Source organism: Falco punctatus (genome assembly GCF_963210335.1).
Source record: "Falco punctatus genome assembly, chromosome: 4".
Classification (NCBI taxonomy): domain Eukaryota; kingdom Metazoa; phylum Chordata; class Aves; order Falconiformes; family Falconidae; genus Falco; species Falco punctatus.
In genome coordinates, this window is record NC_137583.1 from 1390966 (window position 1) to 1415159 (window position 24194).

The 24194-nt window shown below is 49.0% G+C and overlaps 1 protein-coding gene across 3 annotated transcripts in view; it reads left to right on the top strand.

Annotated features, from left to right (window-relative positions):
- Window positions 1-24194, top strand: part of BSN (bassoon presynaptic cytomatrix protein) — a 100325-nt gene that overhangs the window by 4319 nt on the left and 71812 nt on the right. For all 3 annotated transcript variants that reach the window (XR_013928114.1, XR_013928115.1, XM_080387469.1), the window contains exon 2: window positions 21988-22387. Coding sequence is in view for 1 of the 3 variants with exons in the window: in XM_080387469.1 (XP_080243595.1) it covers window positions 21988-22387 (400 nt within the window). In the remaining 2 variants the exon portion in view is untranslated. The remainder of the gene's footprint in view (window positions 1-21987; window positions 22388-24194) is intronic.

Sequence of the window (24194 nt, forward strand, 5' to 3'; positions counted from 1 at the left end):
GTGCCCGAGCCGTGCTGGCGGTGCCCGTCGCGTTACTCCGGACGGGAAGGTGCAAGCGGCAGCCGGAGCGGTGGCTGCAGCCTCTGCTGGCCTCTCCCTCCCAGCTGCCGGGCTGCAATCACGGCTTGCAGGCTGCACCGTGACATCCAGGCGGGATTCAGGAATCCTACAGGGTAGCCAAGCTGCAGCCAGGCTTCTCTTGCAAAAATCTGTGTTAGCTTTTACACAAGGACCATGAGAAAACACCCCTGAGTGAAATCATGCCCTTTGGCCTTTATGTTTTTCCCTGTTTGCTCTTGCTAAGGGGTTACGGACCCCTCTGCTTCCAGTTCTGCCAGCAAGAAGTTGTTCACAGGCTGCTTGTAACAATTTAAAACCAAATTCCTGCAGGGCTGGTTGGGCCAGTGTAACAAAATCAGCGGAGGGAGCCGTGCGGATCTGCCATCGCTGGTTTTGGCACTGCCACGGGGCTCCCCCTTCACTGCCCAGGGGCTGTGTTTGCTGTTGCAGGGGGCTGGGGGTCCCGGGGCACAGGGGGCTGGCGGGGTGCAGGAGCACGGTCCTGCAGCGCTGACCGTCCACACTCCTCTTCTGCCGGGAACAGGCTGGTCGTGCCAGCCATGCCTGAGCCCTCGCACGCTGAGCTGACGCTCCCACCCCTCCTGGGGAGCTGCTGCCAGGGAGCTACATTCCCTTGCAATTAATTAATGCAATTAAAGAGGTGGGCCGCGTGGGGCTCTGCGGGCTGGCGGTGAAAGCTGCTGCGGAGCTGTGGTGGGATGAGGAAGGTGATGATCTGTACCAGTGTTTAAAAACTGAGTGCGGGACGGGTGCAGGGAGCTGGGATAATGCTGAGGGATTTTCATTTAAGGTAGCAAAGAGGAAATGAAGGAAAAAACAGGCCTCAGGAAGAAAGTCATCTTTACAAGGTGCTGGAGTGGGGTAAGATAGACCGGTGCTGTGAAAGGTTTAGCAAAGCACAGCTCATGCTGAGCGAGCTGCGAGTGTGCAGTGCACAAAGTGCTGCTCCAGAAATCCCAAGCGACAAGGGAAGGGAAAGTGAATTTCAGTATCTGGGCAATTATCTTTTTTCTCCGAATTAAGCAACCTAAATCTGTATACCAGCCAACAAAAACCGTAGTAGTGTTACTTTTCTGTGTAATTTTTCACAGCTTGCTTTGTGTTATACAGGGCAATAGTCTGAATACCTTGTATGTGGCACACTGGGTTTTGGGGTCTTGTGCTTAAATTTGTAGCAATTATTTTCAAGAACCTGTGCGTACGCTATGGAGAGACTTAAGAGACGTCTTCCCACCGGGTTGCAACGTCTACCACTATTTCTAAACTTTGATTTTCTGATTGCATGCGCTGGGTGAGGCGCAGCACAGCCGGGGAGCAGAGGTGCTGGAAGATGAAGGGAAGATGGGTGCTGTGCTCAGCTCTGAGACCGTTTGGCTCTGCCAGTGGGGTGCAGCTCTGAAAAAGGCAAGCGTGGTGCAGGATTGCATCAGGCAGGGCATTGTCAACACAGATGAGAACCCTTCTTACTCTTCTTCAAGGTGCTGCTAGCACCTCACTTAGGGGGGTTGTGCCCAGCTCTGGTGCTCGGGCAAGGTGATGCTGAATCAGAAGAGGGAGGGAAAGGTTACTGCTAGTCTGCTTGGACAAACGGAGCCTCTGTTGCCTGAAAGGAGATGAAAAGATGGACTGTTCTTAACCCGCAGGATCAAAGGAACACAAATTGGTTGCGGATGCAATTCAGCCTGAAAACTTTCCAGCTGCCTGGCAGTGGAGTCCTGGTCTGCTCCACCGAAGAGAGCCCCTAAGCAGGGAACAAGCTCATTTTACGGTGCAGCTTGATGGATTGATGAAAAGGGGCTGGATGGCAGAGTAGGGATGATCCCAAGTTCAGAAAGGTGGCTTGGGGCACAGCGCTGTAAGCGCCTGGTTTTCCTGGTATCCTGAAGAGAGACTTTGTTGCTGCTTCTGATTATATTTGTCTGTGCCTGATTTATGCGCAATTCATTCAGGTTTTCAGTCTGGAGTGGAGCTCGTAAAAGACACGTTTTTGACACCTGGATGCGTGAGCTAAGGCTGAAGGATGGGAGAGGGGAAGAGGGTCGGTCTCCTGGGAAGCACTGAGGACCAGCCATAAACACACAAGCTGTCTGTGGGAGCAGCGGTGCTTTGAGCATCGCTTTTCTCTGGAGCTGGGAGATGCACATTGCCAACAGCTGGGCTGGCTGCTGGGCTTCAGGGTTGAGGGGAAGCTTTCTCCCACGGCGTGCCGGCAGGGACCACTGGGACCTTTGTTTTCTGTAATAAAGAAGCAACTTTACTGAATACCCGAGAATTTCTCAATCTTCAAGGTAGGCTTGCTGCAAGTTGGAGGTCTTGAAGTGACCGAGAGAGGTTTCCAGTACTGGGTGCTAGCACCTCCCGCACGTGCTGCGAGAGCTTCCCCAAAGCCTTCGCTTGGCTTGGAACGTCAAGTGTTGATCCTGTTTGCCCTGCCGTACATTTAGCATCGGTCTGTGGGGCAAGTGGTGGAGCTTGAAGTAAAAAAGTTAAGTGATGGGCAAAAGTATAGTAGAAGTAGGACTGAAAGAAGCAGCCCTCCGAATTAGAGAAAATAGCTTGACTTCAGGGGAAAAACATCAGTGCCGTTCGGATGCTCTGTTCTGCCCTTTCGGCAGCTCACTTGCGTTTGCTGGGTAGAGGCTTGTTTTCGTGCCATAAGTACCGTAGCAATAATAGGTAATAAGTATATACATAAAATAATAAAAAAAAATAAATCAAGTTTGCCCATTTCTTTTTAAATGCGCACTTTTCACAAGCTTGCAGAAACAAGTAGTCGATGTCCATTAGAAATAAAACGAGACTGCGTGGTGGAAGGCCAGGCTGTGGACAGGGCTCGTGCCTGGCTGCGGAGCCAGCTCTGTATTTGTTCCCATGTGCTGCTGTCCCCGGAGAGACTGAACCCTGAGCAGGACGGTGCAGAGATGTTACCATCAGAGGCATCGCTGGAAACCCTCAAGTATTAAAGCAGGTTTTTCGTGGCCTTTTGCTGAACTTTAACTGGCGTTCTGGAAAAGACTGCCACGCACCCACGCTTACTAAGTATTAGTTTATTCACTGAAAGATGTTTGGAGGGTCAAGAGGGAGCTGAGGCTGGGTTTGAGGGAGGCAGGGAAGAACAGATACGTGATGTTTCAAGCTCATAAAACTTGTGTGAGCAAAATAACAGGTAAAACAAGGGGTACGAAATGGATCAAGTGAAAATATTTGCAGTGTTAAATACCCCACTGGGCTTCAGTTCTCCTTCCTCTCCCATGATGGGCAGGCAGTGTCAGCTGCAGCGTGTCTTCCCTTTAGCAAGTGATGTTTTGCATACTTCTGATAGCTCTGACAGCAGCCGTTAGGCCACTGAATTTAGATGGCGCAATTCTGGATGCTTAAGTAACTCCAAAACCGCTTCTGTGAATGTGCTCATCAATATTCAAAATGTTTGGCATCAAATATTAATGCCTTTATTTCCAAAACAAATACACAGATTTGCAATCTGCTTCACAGGTTGGGGTTTCTTGCTGCTGACACCAGCCTGGGTGTTATGCTGCAGGCATGCCTCAGCACCCTGTGCTTTTGCTGTGCAAGAGGCTCCGGGATGTACCTGCGGTGCCTGCTTCTGCTCAGACAGCAAGATGGGCAAGAATTTGGAAGGGTTGATTTCCTTGGCTCTGCTGACTTTTGCTGGTTGAAAAGTTGGAGGACTTTTTGGCTCCTTCTTGCACAGTTTGCAGCGGTGTCAGGGCTGCTTACGGTGTGCTGAAATTCTGGGTACCGATGGCCAGCTCCTTCTGCTGATGCTCAGGAGCGGTGCTGAAGCCTGAGCGACTGCATCTGTTGGGGCTGGTGGGACCCTCCACGCCACAAGTTATGCCGAGCAGCCTGATGGGCTGGCTTCTGCTTCTCCAATGCTCCCGAATAAAAGCTGTTTCTTTTCCCTGCTGTGTGAATCGAGGACATACTTGATGCTTCCCATCATGTTTCCAATTCAGTGCAAACAGGTATTCAGTGCTGTGGCATATTCCTGCAGTTTAAACCAGTTTGGGGAATACTCGATGTGCATCTGGACACCTACCTGCCAGAAAGATAAAGCCTGCCTGCTGCAAACCCTGCCTCTGCACAGCCTTCTTCGCTGACTCCCCACCTGGCACTGGCACTGGCGCTCACCGTTGGCTGAGGGTGTTTCTCTAGTCATCCTTTTGCAATACCAGATTCATTTCCTAGCGGGTGAGATGGAGGATGTGACAGGCAGTCAAGGTGCAAATGACGCTTCCTAAAAGCAGGTAGCTCAGCGGGGCGAGCTGGGCTCCATGGCAAAAGCACTCTGGTTTTTCATAATGTGGAGATGAGGCAATTGCGTCATCTTGGCTGATGAGCGGTGCTGCTTGGGTTTTTTCAGCTGTTGAGTGACAGCCAGTGCTGATGGTCATCCCGGTCCCACACATTGTAAACTGTTATGAGTGTTGCACGTATTTTCTTGAGCTTGAGACTGTCACTGTTAAGCTGTCGCTGTATTTCCAAATGTCTGTTTGAATGACAGATTTGTTATTTTCGCATCAATCTATGGGCACAGGGTTTTTTTGTCTTTTTTAGTGTCTGAAAGTGCTGAGCTTCGGCATGACCCCAGAGCACTGCTGCACAGCCTGTCAGTCATCGCTGGGCATGTCGTACTGCTTTTCATGTCACTGACACTGAGAAGTTTTTATAAATCCTCAGTGAGAACACCCATCACCTCCAACGAGCTATTGAGGTGCCTCCGAGAGGCAGCAGCACAGTTGCATCCTGTTACCGCTGGCCTGTGCTTTACAGTGAGGCTGGAAGGCATATCTCTGGGGGGCTCCTCACCTGTACTCTGCTCATATTCAATGTCAAAGATGACTTAACTATGCTGGCAGTGGTATCTTGCTGACTCTTGGCCTCTTTATGGCTTACTGGTGTGTGTTTGATAGCGAAGATAGAGCCTGGCCCCATTACAGACGGGACAGTGGGTGGATGGTGCAGGAGACAGCAGCTCCCTGCCTGTGCTGAGCTCCTCAGAGGCAGAGGAACATCATCCACCAAGCCGTGTCTGAATGCGAATTTTTTTTCATTTTGCTTTCTCTTTTTTTAAGGAGTCATGGTTTGGCTTGAGGTGAGAAGTGATGGTATGTATGCTGCCCAGCCTGACTTGCAGCACAGGGTAATAAAAGATCATTGCGATGACTAAAAAAGCAGAACAAAATCTGGAGTTTGGAGGTCCCAGCTAGCCAAGTGGCAATGAAATGTATGTAAACAGTGAACATAAATAAGTGTAGAAGCAAGGTACCAGAGGGTGTAGTGGGATATATGATCATGGAAGATTTAAAAGCTTCACCTCCTAAAATATACAGTCTCCCTCAGCCCCAACCTATAGTTTCTGTGATGTACAGCAGATTAGCACTTCTTACAGGCTTTATTCCTCCCGAAGATGTGATCAAATAGTTGGTGCATTCTCTTTTGTCAAAAATGATTTGGTCGTGTTTCTAGGTCTTTGTCTATAGAAGAAAAATGTGTGTATATTTGATGTGGTAAAGTGCATTAGGTATCTTCTAAGAAGAGCTACAACAAAACCCAGCCCTTTCCTGCCCAGTCGGTCCCCAGACCTTTCTCCTACCCCCATCCTCAGTGTCTCCTGCGGCAGCAGTCCTTCTCGAAAGCCCGTTGCGCACAGGTTCCTCAGCAGCCTGCCCTTGCCCTCCTCTCGTGTCCTGACGTTACGAAGAGCATTTACACCTTTACCCAAGAGCAGCCAAGATGAACGTCTCCGCTCGGAGCCCATTAGTGCTGGCTGGTGATGGATGCAGTTGTCCAAGAGCCAGGTGGCTGTAACAGGGTGTGTAAGGTACCGGTGGGCAAAGGCAGGAGCACAGGACCAGGGGAGACCTCTGGGCCATGACCCACTGTAATGGCAGACACCATTAGACACCCCATTGTATGGTCCCGCTAACAGGGTAACAACTGGGATCGTAAATGAGATACTCTACTTTGCAAAGCCAAACTGCAGCCTTGATTTGCCTGCAGTAGTCCATGTGTTCAAGACGTGCGGCTGTGGCTTAACTTCCATGTGCTTTCCTGAGGGATAACGATGCCTTCAAGCCCAGGTGTGTTCAAGGACTTGGATTTGGGCCATACTGGCCAGCCAGTTTTGCAGCAGGGAGCGATGGTGACCCATTGCTGGTTCTGCAGCCAGGTGATGGGGCATGTCACATGGCCAGGACACAATGGGGCAGCCCTTGACAGGTGGGTCAGGACTTGAAGCTGATGAAGCCTTTGGAGATACCCTTGTCCACTATGCCCCTGTCCTCTGCATTCACAGCCAGACAGCAGGTGGTACAGGAGGTGAGGAAGGGACATCTTACGGACACCAAGTCAGAAGAAACCGTCGCAGCTGGGCGGTGACTTCTTGAGTTGCAGCAAGCTCTGCACAGGCTCCTCTGGCCCATGAGAAGCTCTTCTTCCCCCTGAAGACTGTCGAGGCCATCCCTGTGGTTCTCGGTGTTTTATCATTCTTTGTCAGCAGGCTTCGGTGCTGTGCTGTGACTTCTGCCCAGGATGTCCTGCAGTTCTAAACCCCTGTGAGAGGTGCAGGCTGCCAGCTCCTGCCTACAACTTGCTGCCCATCACGCCTGAGTCACGGAGCCTCCGCTGCCTGAGCGTGCTTAGCTGCTTCTCGCGAGAAGAGCATCTCCTGCCCTCCTCTCAGAGGGTTTCCCCCTTTTTTAACAGCTGTAACACAACCTAGAGAAGGAGACGCTGTATGGAAAATGCATCCATGCTGCTTGAGAAATATTGCTGAATTGTGAGGTTTTTTGAGCAGGTGTGACTGACCGTTCTTCGCTCGGCTCCGGGACCTGCCAGGGCCGCAGTCTCTCAGACATAACAAAGCCATTTCCCACCCTGAATATCTTTTGAGTGAGGGTTTGACAGCTCCTCTGAAGGCCAGAAAAAAAGTCCCCGTGGACCAAAGTCTTGATGGGTGCAGATGTGACCAAATTCAGTGTTTCAGCCGGCGCGGTGGGGTTGCCGTGCCCCCCTGCAGCCGCCCCAGGGGCTGGAGGCAGAGGTGTCTCTGTAGCTATTGCAGGGTGGGGAGACCTTCAGAGGCCACATGTCAATAACTGGGAGCAGCCTTTCTTCTTTTTTTTTCCTTGCCTGCCAGTAGAATATCGCTTTTTAGCCTGTTTTGAGTCTTTCCTGGTGTTGGGGGCTCACAGGCTTCTCCAGCTGCCCAGAGGGATGTGAGGCTGATGCCGAGCTCCGAGCCTGGTGCCGGTGGATGGACATCCCTTTGCAGGATCAGTGTTCTCTGGACTGTAGCATCATGAAAGTGGAGATTTATGTTGGAATTTGTTTATGGATTTTGAGCTCTGTTAGGAGATGCTTGGAGTACGTGACCTCTTCTGGCATGGCCTCGGGGTTCTCCTTCTCAGGATACTTTGTCCTTGGAAGTTGTACATGGGAGTGAAGTCAGTGTGAGATGTGTCTAATTCAGCTATGAAATGGATTCGGAAGGGTCCTGCCCCTTTTACCACCCCCTGTGAGACCCCGCTGGGTCTGCCATGGGCTCCCCAGGATAAGAGAGACTCCGCTGCTAGCTTGTGTCCTTCCTTCATCAGTCTAGACATGAGGAGTATGAAGAGGTTTAATGTCTGCAAAGGGATGAAATTGTGCATGGGAATTACTTTCAAAAATTGACATGTTGTAGCTGTTAACCACTTTTTTTTTTAAGTGGAAAAAAACAGATTGCTGCCTGCGAAAAACAGTGTGGGGTTTTTTTTCTTCTTTTATCTCCTGAAAAAAATACTCACTTATAGATATGTGAAGTTATGAGTTATAAAATAGGAATAGTTGAAATTTGGAAATATATAATAGGTTCTTAAGGGACTTGGTAATTTGCCTTCCTCTTGTGAAAAAAACAAGTCAGCTGATAATACAAAGCTTATGAAAGGCTTGGGGAAAATGCAGTGCTGAACTAGATCTTTTTCCATGTTGACTCCGAACTGTACTTTTTCCTTTGCTGAAACATGAAATTACTTTTAATTTATTTTATTCCTATTCTAGTTACATAAACTATTATTTGATTGTACAGCTGGACTGAAAAACTGTAGGAGGTCTCACATTTAGGATTTTGCTGCCTCTTTCTCATTAAGCCTACAGACTGATTTCTTTAAATGCACCTATTAATCTTCTTAGGGAGACAAATTGTTGTTTGGTTGGGTTTTTTCTTTCTTTTTCTTTCTTTCTGGTGTTTTTTTTTTTCAAACACTTAACTCCCAGCTAAATGCCAGAGTAAACACTGATGGTTTGAGGCTTTTGCAGGTGTGTCTGCGCTGCCGCTGGGCCGTGCGATGCTAGCACGCGTTGCCCTGGCCAGGCTGGGTTTGATCTAGTTAAGCACCTGAGGCGGTCACAGCCTAAACCGTTCTCATTGCACTTGGCAATAACCTCCAGGTCTATAGGATGGACTAGAGCATTTTTTTTCCATTTTGATGCTGCAGTATACTTCTGCAGTAGCTTGTCTATGGTAACTTCTGTTGTGTTGTTGATTTCAAGTTCAGGACTTGGGCTCCCAGAGTGGGACCCGTTGATGTAGTCCTTGTAGGACCAGCAAGAGGGCACAGCAACAGCCAAGCACGTTGGACAGCAACAGCTACGTGTTGTCCCTGAAGTGCGCACGTTTCCCATGTTTCCTCTGACGTACATCAGCTTTGCTATCTTCTGGCCACCGACGGTAAGCCACCATATTCTGGGTTTCTTGTCACTCATTCACAGCAAGCTTTCTCCATGGACCCGGCAGGTGTTGGTAGTGATCCTTTGGACCACTGCCCTTGCGGTCCTTCTCTGCTCTCCTCTATTCCTCTGCTGGGAATCCTCTTAGGAGGGTGGGGAAACCGCTGTCAGGCTGCTCCCGAAACGCATCCGTGGGCTGCGTCTGCTCCGATATGAACCTGCGAGATGTCTGCAGCAGATAGTGCTGGAGCACACTGTGTCAGGGCCAGGCGGCAGCGGTAGCTTTCCGTGAGCGCTCCCGCCGCCGGCATACGTGAGGAGGCGATGCTGGCTTCTGCTTACGCCGCTGTAAATAGCTCTGTGCGGCTCGGCAGCTGCCCTGGCCATCCCTGTGTATTTAGGGCAGCTCTATAGTCCCAAGGAGTGGAAATTTCCAAGCCTTCTCCTTTTCTCCCCTGTCTGCAAGTTGTTGTGGATGTTTTGCCTGGGAATCCTGTAGCTGGGGAGCACGCAAGGAAAGAGGGTTGCTTCCATTTACGCAGAGTGGAGATCCTTGAGTCTGCTGGTCCTGCACGGCAGCCCCCGCCTGCCCTCCTCCCTCTGGGTGAGACCCCACCACCGAGGGCTGGGCAGGAGGAAGGCAGCAGAGGGGGCACGTGGTCCTTTGCTGTCCTTTGAACCTTCCACGGTGGTGACTTTCAGAGCAGGTAAAGTCTGTTTACCCCTTTACTAGACTAGGCTTTGATGGGTTACACTGCGGTTATGACAGAGCATCAGTGCTTGTTCGGCTGGAAAAGATGGTCCGTCTTACTGTGTTATGTGCCATCAATTGCCTTAACCTGGCAAAAGTAAAGCAACTGGAACCATCACTCTGGGAGAAAACTCACAAGAAGTAACCCCTTGGGCAGGGTTTTTGTACTTATCTGCCTTCCGCATCCTGAGGTATCTCCTAGCTGCACCAGGGTATGATTCCTGTTGGCTATACAAGTCAGTTTCATCCAACCCATGGTGGTAATTACAACTTAACTTTGATTTATTATTAACTCAAAATACAGTCCCAAACACTCTGAATTAGCAAATTATCATGCCTTTCTTTTCCTTTGAAATACGCAAACAAAATCAACTAGCTGCTTTGGGTAAAAATAAAATGCCTTCTACTTATCAACGTATCCAAAACCTGGTTCACTTATCAAGTGAACTTCTCAGCCTTAAATTTCACCTGCTTCCATTTCTGCGAGGTTAAGCCTTTCAATGGGACCACGAGGACAGATATATCACACGGGCAGATGCGTCAGTCTCTTTGGGGACAAATATTCTGGTCTGAGGTATGTGCGGCAGGGAAATGCATGTGGGGACAGGGCGCCTCAAAGGATTGCAGGCACTGGAGAAGTGTTTTCCTTTGATCCTTTAAAGAATTGGGCAGGGGAATTTCAGACTCTCCTATTTCAAAAGTACATTTTAACTGAACAGCTTGAAATATTAAAGCTGATGGTGTCTCTGACAGTATTGGTAACGTATTATTCTTTGGGTTTCCTTTATCTTTCCTGTTGTGAATAACACACAAAAATGTAACTAATTCTGAGTTTGGTTTGCCAGTCACATTTGAGCTTCTCATTCAAATCTCCGAAAACCAGAAGGTGCAAATCTAAGACACTCAAACAACTGCATTGACCCTGTCCTGCGCGAGGCAGCTGTGGCAGCCCCGGGGCAGTGTCCCCAGCAGGGACTTGCAACCACAGTCTCGCCTCCAATGACAGACATTATTGGACTGCGTGTGCTGGTGAGGAGAACGTCAGGGATGGAGAAACTTCCACAGCTGGGAAGTGTTTCTGACCGATGCAGCCTCATGTGATGTTTTCGTTAAGTGGCGCCTGGCCGTGTTGGACACGGAGCTCTCCTCCCCGCGGTGCGGGCTCGTCGGTTTTGCCGTGAGCCCCTCTACGTGCACGGTGCTTGCAGCTCTTTGGCTAGGGCATGAGTTGACCACTGTTTCCTGAGTCCCTGCCCAAATGATCCTCTCTTGAGTGCTCTTCCACACCTCAGATGTCAGCTCTCCGGGGAACCTGAGGCAACAACACCCACCACAACAAATCAAGGACCTAAACGGCCCCGGGGAGGAGTTAGAGGGAGAATTATGAGATGGCCAAAATGCCGGGAGGTGCAAAGATACAGTTGGAGGGTGGATAAAAATGCTACAGTTTTTCACAGACAAACAAAAAACCCCCGTAGGTCCTGTGTTTTGTTTGCCAAGGCTCAAACAAATAGGGGTGCAAAGTCAGGATTTTTCTGCTGCTGCTCGCTGCAGTCACCAGAAGCTGTTTGTCTCTCCGCAGCACGGCAGTCCAGTTTCCTCTCCTGGAAATGGCAGTTTTAACTGAGCTTTTCTTTCCTTTTTCTAAAAATACAAGCTGGTTTCTTTCTGGTATGTCATTACCGCCTCTTTTTTAACAGCACTTCTCTTTCTGATGGATCTTCCTATTTTTTATGCCTGGAATGAATGTTGCTCCTCGTTCCGGGCTAAGTTCGGTTGACTCAAGCTGTCACGGAGATGGATAATGATACATTTTTTTTGCATCAGCTTTTAATTTTGGAGCATGGGTGGAACTCATCCAAAAAAAGGGCCCTGCAGTCTTCCCAGCTTCTTAATGGTTGAATACAAACTTCTTGCTGCTGGAGGTTTTGTAGAAGCATGGGGACCCATGGGTGCTGTGAACAGGACCGTGAATGCTGTCCTGGTGGGGCCAGACCCCTGGCATTGACCCCTCTCTGCGTGCCAGCAGCAAACCGCTTGCGTGTCAGAGCACGCACTCGCAGTGGGCCAACAGCTGCAGAATCCCTCCGGCTCCTGGGCTGGATCAAGCCTGGAACTCAAAAGGGAGCCTTGCGAAACCGGACCTTCGTGCCACTCTCCAGGGGGGAAAAAGCCAGAAGCAAGTCAAGGGAATGGGCTGCCTCTGCTGTTTTCTTAGAATTGCTTTCCAGAATGCATTTTTCCCAAAATAATTGAATTGTGTACTTTTTTGGAGATCATTCTATATTTGTTGATGAGCATTACATTGACGTTTGCTGAGAACTTTCCAAAATGGCTTGAAGAACTCTTTGCATAGCAGCAAGATCTCCTTTAGAGCCCATCGCTACGCATGGCTATGATTGTCTTACCTTCTATGCATTACTCTGCATTTCTTGACTTTGGATTTCGCCTGCCACGGCATTCTGAGACATCCATCTCAGGAGAGCCTTCCAAAGCTTCTTGCATTCAGTTTTAGCTTTGAATACTCTGTATGAATTTGCGTGGCTCAGCAAACTTGTCCCTTCATTATTCCCCTCCTTCCCAGGCCATTTATGAATATATCCCATTTATCCCATGGCAGGGTCCTGCCTCTCTCCCTGGGAAAGCCTGACCATCTGCCTCCATCCTTGGCATCCTAAACTGTGACCAGTTATTAACCCATAAGAAGGCTTCCCCTTATTTCACCATCTTTTACTTCTTCCCCCCCCCCCTCCTTTCTTTCTAGATTTTTATCCTAATTATTTCTTATACTGATTTTTCAGGCTAATCCTGTATATGAAGCAGTTGTGGGAGCCCTCATAAATTTCTCCTTAGCAAACAGGGTGGCAAAGGTTGGATTTACCTTTTCTTTTACAGTCTTGCATTCCTTAAATATTTCTGTTGCATTTCAGTCGTCTTTCAGTTTTCCAGATTCTTTGGCAGATTTCCTATTTCTGAAGTCTTAGAAAATCTTTTTTGTTTTGGCCCAGTTTATGAGTTGTTTCTTAAGAGATTCTTTTGTATGCTGAATTAGGTTTTGAAATTTGATTTGTCAAAATGTTGGGGTTTTTTGGGGGGTTTTCTTCCTCATCTAGATACAAATTTTACTTTTACTCCTGTAGCCTTATTTGCTCCACTTTTTAATTATATTTCCATGTTATGGCCATGTCTTAAACCCTTTCTTGTTAGCGTACGCTTTGCCTGAGGCCCTGGTATGCTAACAGGTGCCATGGAAACTTCCCTTTCTTACCCTTCCACCTGCTGCTTTTTAGTTCTTTTTAACAAACTTTCCCACTTTTTCTGATTAATTTTTTTCCCCCCATTAAATCTGAATATTAGAGTAGTCATGTGGTTTTTGCAGCCCTGCAAATAGGTTGAAGCTGGGTCTGTTATGGTCACTTACTGAAAGCTTCTGGCATCAATTCTGGCATCTCAGAGCACGCACCATGCGTGTGCGTGTGTGTGTGTGTGTGTGTGTGTGTGTGTGTCTCGCAGGGCTAAGTCAGGAGCAAGCAGCTTTATTCTGCATTGCTTTAGGGAATAGTTAACAACCTAAACAAAAGATTGTATTGCTGCCAATTAAAATCAGAGAGTCTCTCCGGGGAGGGGGGAGTTACAATCATAGATTTACAAGATAAGCTTTCATGAACCTGTGCCATAAAAATTCCTTAGCTTCATGACGTGGTTTATCTTTTAGCTTTGCTGGCTTTTTATAAATACAGTGCGGTAATTCATGCTGTTAGTTTTGCTGGGACAAAGGTCTTGCGTTACGCATGACTGTGGCAATCAGCTCTTCTACCATTTAATTGCTAGAGCTCGGTTAGGAGATGTAAGTGGATGGAGGCAGAGGGGAGCGGTTGCCTCTTGGCTGGGGTACTCTACCCGTCATACTCATCCTTTCTGGTGCCTGCAATATTTTCAGGACTGTCGTGACCCCTTATAAATTACCTAATTTTTAACATGCATAAATGACTTGCTCGCAGCAATGTTGGACTGGGGAAGGATACAGAGGCCACACATCAAACAGTCAGGTGGGAATCACATTGAAGAGACGCCTCGAGCCTGCACCTCACTGTGACTTCTGGGGAACATCTATCACCATTTCAGCTGCCCTTTCTCTACGTGCTCCCTGGTGTTGGTCGCAGGGCCATATCTCTGTGGCAGGGCTCTTCATCATTCCTTGCAGACCTTCCAAGTCCTGCAATAAAGAGGAGAGGAGCTCTGCAGGCAGCAGCCTGCTTTACTCTCCAGCCTGCAGCATCGCTCGAGCGTGGCCACCCCCGGTGCTCGCCTGAATTAATGTGGAGGTTGGTGCACTCGGCGGGGGATTTAATGAGCCTGCAGTTGGGCAGGTGGGCTGAGCATCCCCCCCTTCAGCAGCACCCTTGGGGCCAGCGGCTGGGGTGCCTGCTGCCTCCTCTCCTTCCAGCTCCCCCCACGGGCTCCAGGGCTGGTCTCCGCCTGCACTGATGGTCCAAAGTTGACCCACCAACTGCTCTCTTTCGCTGGAACAGCTGCCGTTCCTCCTTGCTTTACATCTTCCAGGTACTTACTAAGTGCCCAGAGAGATGCAGATGTTGGATGAGAAATCCTGTGGGTCTCTCTACTAGCCCCATGTTCACCCCAGGGACAGCGTTGCTGCAGGCACGGTGAAGCCAGGGCTCCTTTTGTTGCATCTGTGCCCGCTGCTCCCAGCAGCTGGCTGTACTGCTCCTCTGCTGCCATGCAGCTAATTGCAACACGAGCAAGAAGTGGCTTCTACTCTGTGTCTAGAAGATTTACATGTAGTTTTCTGCTATCACAGGGGAAACAGATTTTCCCTGACACCGAGGCAGAATGGATATCAGACACCCCACTTATCCCTGAGAGATTTTAATGCTTTGAAGTTCAAGACCATAAATGTTCTCAGCAACAGTTGTATCACTCGAGGACGAGACCCATTCACATCTCTTAACCTTCTGCGTGCCTGCTCCTGTAGAGCTCTCTCAGAAGAAACCTCTTTGATACATATTGGACTGAGATCATCACCTGCAGGCTCTTCTGTCATGCCAGTTGCTGGTGGCTGTGATGGGCTTGGCCAAGATCCTGACAGTATTGGCTGCACATTTCAGGTGTTGGCACTGAAAGAGCAGCTCCCCAGAGCAGCATGTTGTGGTCGTCAGGTCACTCAGTGACTTTCTGGCTTGGAAGGGCTTGTGAGAGATATGCAAAAGCCTCCCCTGACTCCAGTTCAGGGCTTGGGGTTCATAGAGGCTGCTCTGAACTCTGTGGGTATCAGCTGCCTTGCATACAGCACAGATGTTCATCGTGGTCTACATAGGGTGACTAGTAGATGTCAGACCTTGGGATTCTCTGGAGAGAAGTTTGGGGATGCCGGGCGGGTGGGTGTGAGCAGCCCTTGCTCTGGTTTTATCTTGCAGAGTGCCCTAAGGGAGATTGCTCTTAGCTCAGCCAGGGCCAAGTTAGGTGTAAATTAAGTATTTACTTGCTATGTAGCAAAATTAGAATAGAATAGCAATAGCATAGCTTAGTTGGAAGGGAGCTACAACTGTCATCTAGTCCAACTGCAGCTGATCGTGATTCACAAACATTTACAAAAAGGCATCGCGCAGGCATGAAAATAAGCAAGTAAATATTTATTTAGAGCTTAAATCAGTCATAAACCCCTCTTTCGGTATGTAGGATTCAGCTAATAAGATGGAAGATGCTTCTCAACAGCTGCGCTTCGTACAGCAGCGTGAGCGACACTGATGCGTTAGCCTGTGCTGATTCTGTTGAACTAGATGTGATGCTGATAAGATGGAGCATAACTGGTTTGTGGTGGACTGAGGCTTCTCCTAATCTTGACTTTGCAGCACACCTGGTCGTGCACTTATGACATGGATGTAATCTGGAAAACTTCTGGTTCCTGTTACCTTTCCGTGGATTGCGTAGACTTCTGCATTTTAAACTAAGGGGAAAGCTGGCGACAGCGCTGAGCGTATCTTCTGCAAAACCAGGGGCTGGAGGCGGAAGATGGCACGCCGTGCATCGCAGCGCTGCTTGCCCCATGGCAGCATCGTGCTGGGACGCAGTTCCTCTGGGAAAGGTCGTTTGTCTGGTGCATTAAGTGCAAGTGGCTTATACCTGTGTCTGCCCCTCCTTGAACCCCAGCCCAGTGGGTTTGTCGGGGAGGCAGAGGACTGGAGATCGTGTTCCCCTACATTTATGAGAACGGGTGTGTGGGTGGGGGTTAGGGAGCCAAATGTTTGTCCAGACTGGGTGAAAGCCTTGAGCAGGAGCTCAAGTGTTCAGCATCAGGAGACAGATGTTAGGGCTGCCTCGGTCACAGGAAAAATCCCTGAGAGAGGCTGCGTCTTATTCGATGGGGATAAAGCAGCCCTGGAGCCCAAAGCTGCAGGGAACAGGGTTTTTCCACTGCTCAAAAGCAAGTCCTGAAAGACTGTGGCCTTTCACAAGAGTGCTTGCGTTGCCACCCAATGAAGTATTTCCTGAGAGTTTCTAGTCAGCATTTCATATGTTCTATTTTGTTTTCAGCTGTGTGGCATTCGCTGTTGTTAAACCATCCAGTACACACGTTTCCAGCATGAACTCCTTCCTGCAGGAACATAAATGTAATTAAGTCAGGGGCACTTGGATTTAAGCAGGTGCTGATTTTTAATTCTGTAATTGCTTCTTTTTTTTTGTCAAGGCAGGGTCTGATGCGTAATTCCGCGTTGGCTGTGGCACCTTTAGAGCTGCAGAGCTGCCACCGATAAAACTCCCAAGCTCGGCGGATGTTTTGGCATCGCTAACATTAGATTTTCAGTTCACGTCGCTGAAACTGGAGACCTTCCACATCAGACACTTCTTTTTCTGTTTATTTATTAAAAGGTTGCATGTCCTATTTTCTACTGTGACTTGCTGATAGGCAGTATGTGGTAGCTAATATTTGGTATTATCCCCCCCAGTTCCTATGCCGACCCATAAGTGTTAGGAATTACGTTTTTCTGAGTCAAACCCAGTGCTGTTTTGACCTAGAGTGCAACTGCCGTTTTGCTTAGCTACCTGTTTTTTTTTCTAAATAGGTTATATTCAGTGATTCTTAGAAGCAGTCATGTGGATGTTCACATCAGGTTTCAGTCGAACCATCTAGGTCAAATCTCTGCTCATAGCTGAGCAGCTCTAATTCTTCTTCGTTAATGCAGCCTCCCTCTTTTGGGTGTGAGTGTCTACGCACCTCTCTTTTCATGCTTTAATTTGTTTGCTTCTCACACCCTTGGTTTTACCACAGGTAAGCAGTCATTTGTTTTCCCCTTTTTTCTGCTAATACAAAAGACCTGCTTGTCCCCATTTGGTTATTTTTGATATAAATGTGAAGCCAGGAGCTCCCTTCCACAGACAAACCCAGCTCTTCTTTGGAAAGCCTGAGCAGGGCATGCCCTTTGTGAAATGATGGTGATGGTGCTATTTGTATTCATGTTCTTTTTATATACTATAACGCAGTAATTAGATCGGTTGCCCAGCGAGCAGGGACCCATTTCAGCTGGCAACCAGGCAGAGAAAGGGATGCAATCCATGTTTCCCAGATGCATAAAAGGGCCGCAGCTCCTGAAAGATTTACTTGGACCAAAAAAGCCAAGCCCTTGTGGATGTGAGCACTGCCGGGGTTTGGTGGCAGCTGAGCAGATGGATGTGGAGGGGAACGTGAAATCAGGAGAAAACCAATAAATGAGGAGAAAACCAACACACATGCTCTCTCTTGAACTCCTCCACACACCACGCCTGAACAAGACTTGAGTTACCAGCCATGTGTGTAGATTTTATGTAGTATTATTATTACTTGATTTTATAGCAAAGGTGTTAATGGTGTGGCGTTTACCTTGCGATGGTTATTGCTCCCAAGTTAGCACCTTGTGTGAAAAAGGACCCACTGACATCTCTTGGGATGCTGGCTGCAAGCTTGGGTCTTGGCTTTAAGTGGCACCAATGAACCTACTTGAATTAATTAGAGCAATTCCCTTCTACAGGCCCTGACCTCACCTAGGAATTCCCAAATGAGAAGGCTGTACCAATTTACTGGAATGGAGTTGTAAACCAACGCTCTGTCATTGGATGGCTTTCATCTCTCCTGAAGCTGCTGACAGCTTTTCACTGTCACTGCCGTGCCATCGAAAGTTAGGTTTAGGGCAAATAATTTTTTTCTGATTAACCAACAAACAGTCTAACGTGTGTTTTGGCTGTAAATAGGATTTTGTTTTTAAAGCCTTCCCAATTCTTGTTATTTCAGTGAAAAACCATCATTTTTACAGAAGGGAAAAAATCAGGCATAAAAAAATCAGAGGTGCTTGTGACATCTTACACCGCTGAGCTCGATTTTGCGAGGAACGGCTTTGACCCTTGGTTTTCATTGTGCTGTTCGTGTTTCTGATCATCTCGGTCAGCTTTTCCCTCCTAGTCCTTCTCCATCTCCTCCCAGCCTTTCAGAACGTTTGCACCGGCCCTAAGGGGCAAGGTGAGCGTCATATCCTGAGTGGGACAAGGGAAGTTCTGCACCTTCTTAATCGCAGTTAGCGGCTGGAGGGGCAGAGCTGGGCACAGGTTGATCTCTCAGCCTGGTTTTTAGCTCTGGGCTCCGTGGCGAGCGACCTGGTGGTTCAGCCGCCTCCCCTGCGCAGGGCTGAGGGTTAGTTTTTGTGGGTGCTGGGCGATGCTTTGTGCCGAGAGATGGGCAGATCTCCCTTCCACCGGGCAGGGAAGGTGGGAGCGGCGGCGGGGGCGCGCGGCAGAGCGGGGAGCGGGACCCGGGCTGCTGGCACTGCCCCCCGTGCTCCTGCGTAGGGGGATGCTGTATTCCCCCTGCGGAAAGCAGATCCCAGCACGGAGCTGCCGTGGTCGGCTCGATGCCCCGTGTTCAGAGGACTGTCGGTTCAGCTCCAACAAACCTGGAGAAGGTCGGGCAGGAGGTGGAGGAGCAGCGGGTGGCGGTGGGATTGCTGAGGCTGGCTGGGCTGCGCTGGGGCAGGCGGCTGGTTATGGCTTGGGTGGGTGCTGTGTCAGCTCCGTGCTGGAAAATGGAGGGAGCTGTAGAAAGCAAGCAGAAAGCCACTGGTTTTCCATTTAAAAATAAATAAAAAAATTACAGAAGAAAACAGAATCTTCCCAGCTGCTCAATCTGCTGGTGACTCTGGGCAGATTAATAGAGCTGCCTGCCTGACCTTCTCTTTATAAAGCATTAATAGCTAGAATATAATAACTGGAAACTTCCCTGGTATAATTGTTAATGAACTTAGTCAAATGCACTTGATATTCTTTACTTGAACAAAATTGTAACTCTGTTGGTAACTGCGAGAGTGCTGCTGGATTTGGACCCTGCAGAGGCGTTTGACTGAGTATTGCCCAATATTTCTCATTCAACAATTAGGGTGTTGCAAAATCAATACAGCCCCCATCAAACAGGTGAAGTGCTGCCTTATTAAGACGTCTGAATTTAATTGTTAATGAATGATCTAGTGGCATTGGGGGGAATTCCTTTGGAACTGGTTAGCAGCCCAATGCTAGTTAATAGTTTTGTCAGTGATATAAAAGGCTGTAATGAGAAAAGGAGATGAGCTGCAGTTTGGACTTGTGTAAGAACAGAAAAAATAAGATTTGTAGATGGGTACAAGACATTCAAACACTGGAGCATCCTAGCAAAAGGTGCAACGAGCACGGGCCTGTGTCTGATTCCATATGACTATTCTCATGTTCTTTCCTGGGGCATCTCTCTTTTATTTATGTACTGTATTTGACAGACCAGATGACTCCTTCTGGTCTTAAAATTTCACAGACGTGTTCAATTCGTGCAAGTGAGGGACAGCCCAGCCTGTGTCACGGGAAGGCTGAGGCACCTTGGATAATTATAAAATAAATAAATGCAGTGGTGATACAAGTGCACAGAGTGAAACAGCTGCTGGGAGCGGGATGGAGATGGCACATGGCATTTCTTTGCACATGAGAGGGTGAAGGGAGCTGGGAGGGAGCTCCATCCCAGGCTGGAAGAGCATCTCTGGAGCAGCACAGCGAGTGCCCAGTTGCCCTCCTCCCTTTTCTGTGCCAGGAATGATGCTTAAGGGAAAGTAACAGCACCTTGTGTATTTTTTTTTCTTGTGGGTTTTTGGTTTTTCAAGAGAGCCAGACTCTGTTTTGGGTAGGAAATGTAGTGAACTTGTCTGTGCCTTGTGTGACAGCTCCTCTTGATGGAGTGCAGCTTCAGAGGTACAGTGCTTCTCATGTTGATCTGCTGCAAAGAAGTCACTAAGCAAAGAATTCACTTTCTTTAAAGAAAGGTACTTGAACTAAACAAGCCAGACTGCTAGCACTACAAAACCAGCTGCAAAGATGGGTGGTAACTGCCAACAGACTGCTCAACACTTCTGCTGTGGGCAGCATCTGCAAGTTTTCCCCATTTTTCACTGAGCTGGGAAGTGAAACTGTGGTTGAGTGGTGTTTCCATGGTCAAGGCCAGTTTTTGGTGGCAAAGAGTTTTTTCATGTCAACTGGGGAGAAAATAAATTGAATTTTGAAGTTTGCAGTGGGATAACCATTCTCTTGTTCCAAACAACAGTTATTTGACCATATATACATTAATCTTTAAAAGTAATGTTTTTAAAATGTTGTTTAATACATCATTAGGATAGTATGTGTTTTAATGCATAAATGCTGTTTTCATAAGAATTAAAATTAAGGAGAGTAAATGTATTTTGCTTTCTGACAGTACTTTGTCCTGGTGCCTGGGACTGAGCTCTCCCATCCCCACCAGCCACAGATGCCATGTGTTTTATGGGGCAGCAGCTTTGCAGCCCTCAACATCAGGAGGCAAATCCCCGTTCTGAGCTCAGGGGTCAGTATCAGCGATGGAGGAGCAGTGCGTGCAGGTGACACGGATTGCAAGCATCTTGCTGTAGGGTCAGGTGTGGTTTGCTCTTTAGTTTGGAGCAGATCAGTTACTCCCTTATTGCTTTGTTTTATTAGTATTGTGCAATTCCTACTTCAGAGAATTGGGTTTCAGTCTGCAGCTGAAAAGTATTCCCAAAGTGCTATTTTAATATTTATTTTCATCCAACTTCCCATTACTGTGGCAACATGCACTTTGAATTTCATTAGTTTTATACATTTAGGTTCCCTTTTTAAACCTTTTTAAGGTCAGACCCTGCTTGAGTAAATCAACAATTTATTAAATTTGAGATTCTGAGTAATATTTTTCCTTAAACAGATGTAGATCACAGGTAGTGAGGGTATTAGGGCTTCTGCTTATTTGAGAAATATTGTGGGCATTACTAGTAAGCACGAGCTCCAAATTATTCTGTAGTTTAAATCTGCAATGGAAGACATTTCCTCTTTCTCATGCACTTGTGGTCCATCAGCAGCATGCTACAAGATACCCGCACTGAAATCTCGTGGGCGGTGGGGTGTGCAGGATCTCGTGCCGTGCTCTGCAGCACAAGACCTCAAAGCTCTTGCAGCTGAAGCTGTCCCAGAGCTCCTTGGGGTGGCAAAGGACATACATTATGGGGTGCTGAGCATCCTACACAGGCTGTGGGACTGCTGCCTGACCAGCAGCAGGTGTGATGCTGAGCTCAGGATTGGTTCTGCTAGGTGGCTGTGCTTTCACAGGGAGGTTTCATAGTCCTGTCCTGGTGACTTGATGCATCCCAACGGGTTTTCTGGCCAACGAAGACTCACATCACCCAGAAGATGGTTTTAGCAGGGGGACAGCCAGCTCATGCAAGCCCTTGTGCTTCTGGCTTTAGTAATGATTACTAAAGCAGACCTGATGCCTTCTCTCTTAATTTCCCATTGCTGTGGCCCCTGGGAAAGAAGCCCTCAGTTGCTTTCAGCTGTGGCTTGCACGGGGGCAGTTTGGCAGTCGGGTCCTGACCCCTTCCCTTCAATAAACAGGGCTCTTTGCAGGCGTTCAACTTCACAGCCAGTCGTGAAAATAGGTTGTGAGAGGATGGTTTATCACGCTTTGGCCAGCTCCCTGCAGACCCGTGTTGCTGCCGCCTCCTTGGGCACTGGTTTGTGCTGGGCAGGTACTGGGGAGCCCCGGCTGGCGGGGGGGCTGAGCTGCCCCCAACTTCTCATTCGCGTTTTATGTGCAACTTTCTGACTGACGTTCAACTCGGAATGTGCCGAATAATTCAATTACATCTCTGCTGCTGGGTTATATAAGACAAAGCCGAAATTGTGCCTCATTTTGTAAGGTAAAGTGTTTCCTTCTGCTGATCCGAACGATTTCCCCACCCCGTGGAGTGGTTTCGCTGCGCCGGCTGGGCTGGGGCTTTGGGGGGCTTGAGGGGGCTGTAGGTGCTTTCTGCATTGACTGGCATCACTTGAATGTACTGAACTTGGGCTTATTGTGTGTGTTTTTAATGACGTTTCAGCCCGCTGAGGAGACCAGAGCAGCTGGATCAGGCTGCAGGCCAGCGGTCAGCGCCACCCCCCTTCGCCCAGACGGTGCCCAGCTCCCAGAGCCCCCAGGAGATGAGGGGCCGGGGCCAGCCCGGAGCGCCGGCAGAGGCACCGTGGAAGATGCTGCAGGTGGACGCTAGGAGCCAGGGCTCGGGGAGGTCTCCCTCAGTGTCCCCAGACCGGGGCAGCACCCCTACCTCTCCCTACTCGCTCCCACAGATCGCCCCCCTCCCCAGCAGCACGCTCTGCCCCATATGCAAGACGACGGAGCTGACCTCCTCCCCCGGGCAGCCGAACTTCAACCTCTGCACCCAGTGTCACAGCAAAGTTTGCAACCAGTGCGGCTTCAACCCCAACCCGCACCTCACCCAGGTAACGCCGCCTTCCTCGGGCACCCCCCGCGGGGGTGGGGTTGGGGGGTGGCTGCTGCCAAGGCTTGCAAAGAGAGGTTCTGGCTTTCTCCAAGCAAAGCACTGACCAACAGCAAGGGCTCTGCTGGCTAGTCAGGGGATAATGGTGATAATGTGATCTTTAACGAGACCCAGGAGGTAATCAGTTAAAAGGAAATGGTAGATCACTAGAGGGGTTCAGTCTCTGTTACTGGGACTCCAGAATTTTTGGCTGGGGTCCACGTCCACAAACTTGTCCTGAAATCGAAGGACTCAACAGCAGGAGGGGAGCAGAGGGGTTGCTGGCAACCCCAAGGTGTTGAGCATCTTAGACCCTGACTCATCCCAGGTGATGATGTCTTGGTGGCGGATGAGTTTCAGACAGCATCATGCTCGGCAGCAGGAGAGAAGTGTGAAGTCGTGCGCAAGATGATGCCTTGCTGGGGGAGCGTCTCGTGGGATGTGCGAAATGGATGCACAGGGCTCCCGGAGGCGGATCTGGCAGCGGCGGCGAGCAGGGGGTGCTGGGGCTGGCTGGGGTCTGGGGCTCTCTGTGCCAACCTGTCAGGTCAGAGACCCCCACGCAGGGTGGGAAGCATCGTGGATGCAACGTGCAGCTATTAAGAGCCAAACCACGGGGATTCCTACTCTCGGGAGAAACATGAACTTTAAGCTGCGCTTTGGAAAGCCACTGTACTATTGCAGTGTGTGAGAAAACAGGCCTCGGGCACCGGGGTCCCCTGGGTACCCCTGTTCTCTTGCCGGTTGCTCTTCCTGGTAAGCACGCAATGCTTGCTCCTGACACCGGACACGGTGGTTTCTAAACACTGTTGTTTGAGAGATGCTCCTGCCTTCCAGTCCCTTTTCTTGGTGGAAGGAGAGTTGGGGTAGATGATACCCCTGGTATAGTGAGACATAATTAGCTGGGTACTGCTTTTGTACCCCTGTAAAGAGGTATTCACCCCTGCAAACATCGTTATAAGGTCTCAGATCTCGATGAAGGGCCCTGGGGTGGCAGTTCAGGCTCCTGCAAGGAAATGCCATGGGCCACTTTTCTGTTTTGCTTTTAAATAGATTTGCCAAACATTTATTTTGTTGTCTAAGCATTGCATTGCAAGTTGACCAACTACTCTGAATAGTATCAGTTAACGAGCAAATAAACAAAAATGCATCAATTGGTCAGTTCCTGGTCAGCCTGGACCTTGTCTCCTCTGCCTTGCCCCAAGAACTTGCCCACAGTGGGTTGAACTCCGAGTCTCTTGCAGGTGCCCACATTACAATACGTGTGCACAGAGTTTCTGCTTGGCATCTCTGGGCCACCTCTTTTAGCATCTTAGAGATGCTAAATCTTAGCATCTAATATCCTAATAGCTCATCTAAATCTGCCCTCTGCTAAAAGAGGGCAGGTTTAGATGAGCTATTAGAAGGAAATTCTTTCCCGTGAGGGCGGCGAGGTGCTGGAACACATTGCCCAGAGCAGCTGTGGGTGCCCTGACCCTGGCAGGGCTCCGGGCCAGGCTGGATGGGGCTGGGAGCCACCGGGGCTGGGGGGAGGGGGCCCTGCCTGTGGCGGGGGGCTTGGAGCTGCATGATCTTTCCGAACCATTCTGTGATTCTATGATGATCTCTGGGCTTCTGTGCCCTCTGAAACGCGATTGACTGCGGAACACTTTTAAACGTCAAATCAAAAAAATGGGACCTGGGATGAAAAAAAGATGTGACTTTTTGTTTGTTTGGTCTGAGTTTAATATGCATTTCAACAGCAAGCATATTATGACTTAGGAATTGCA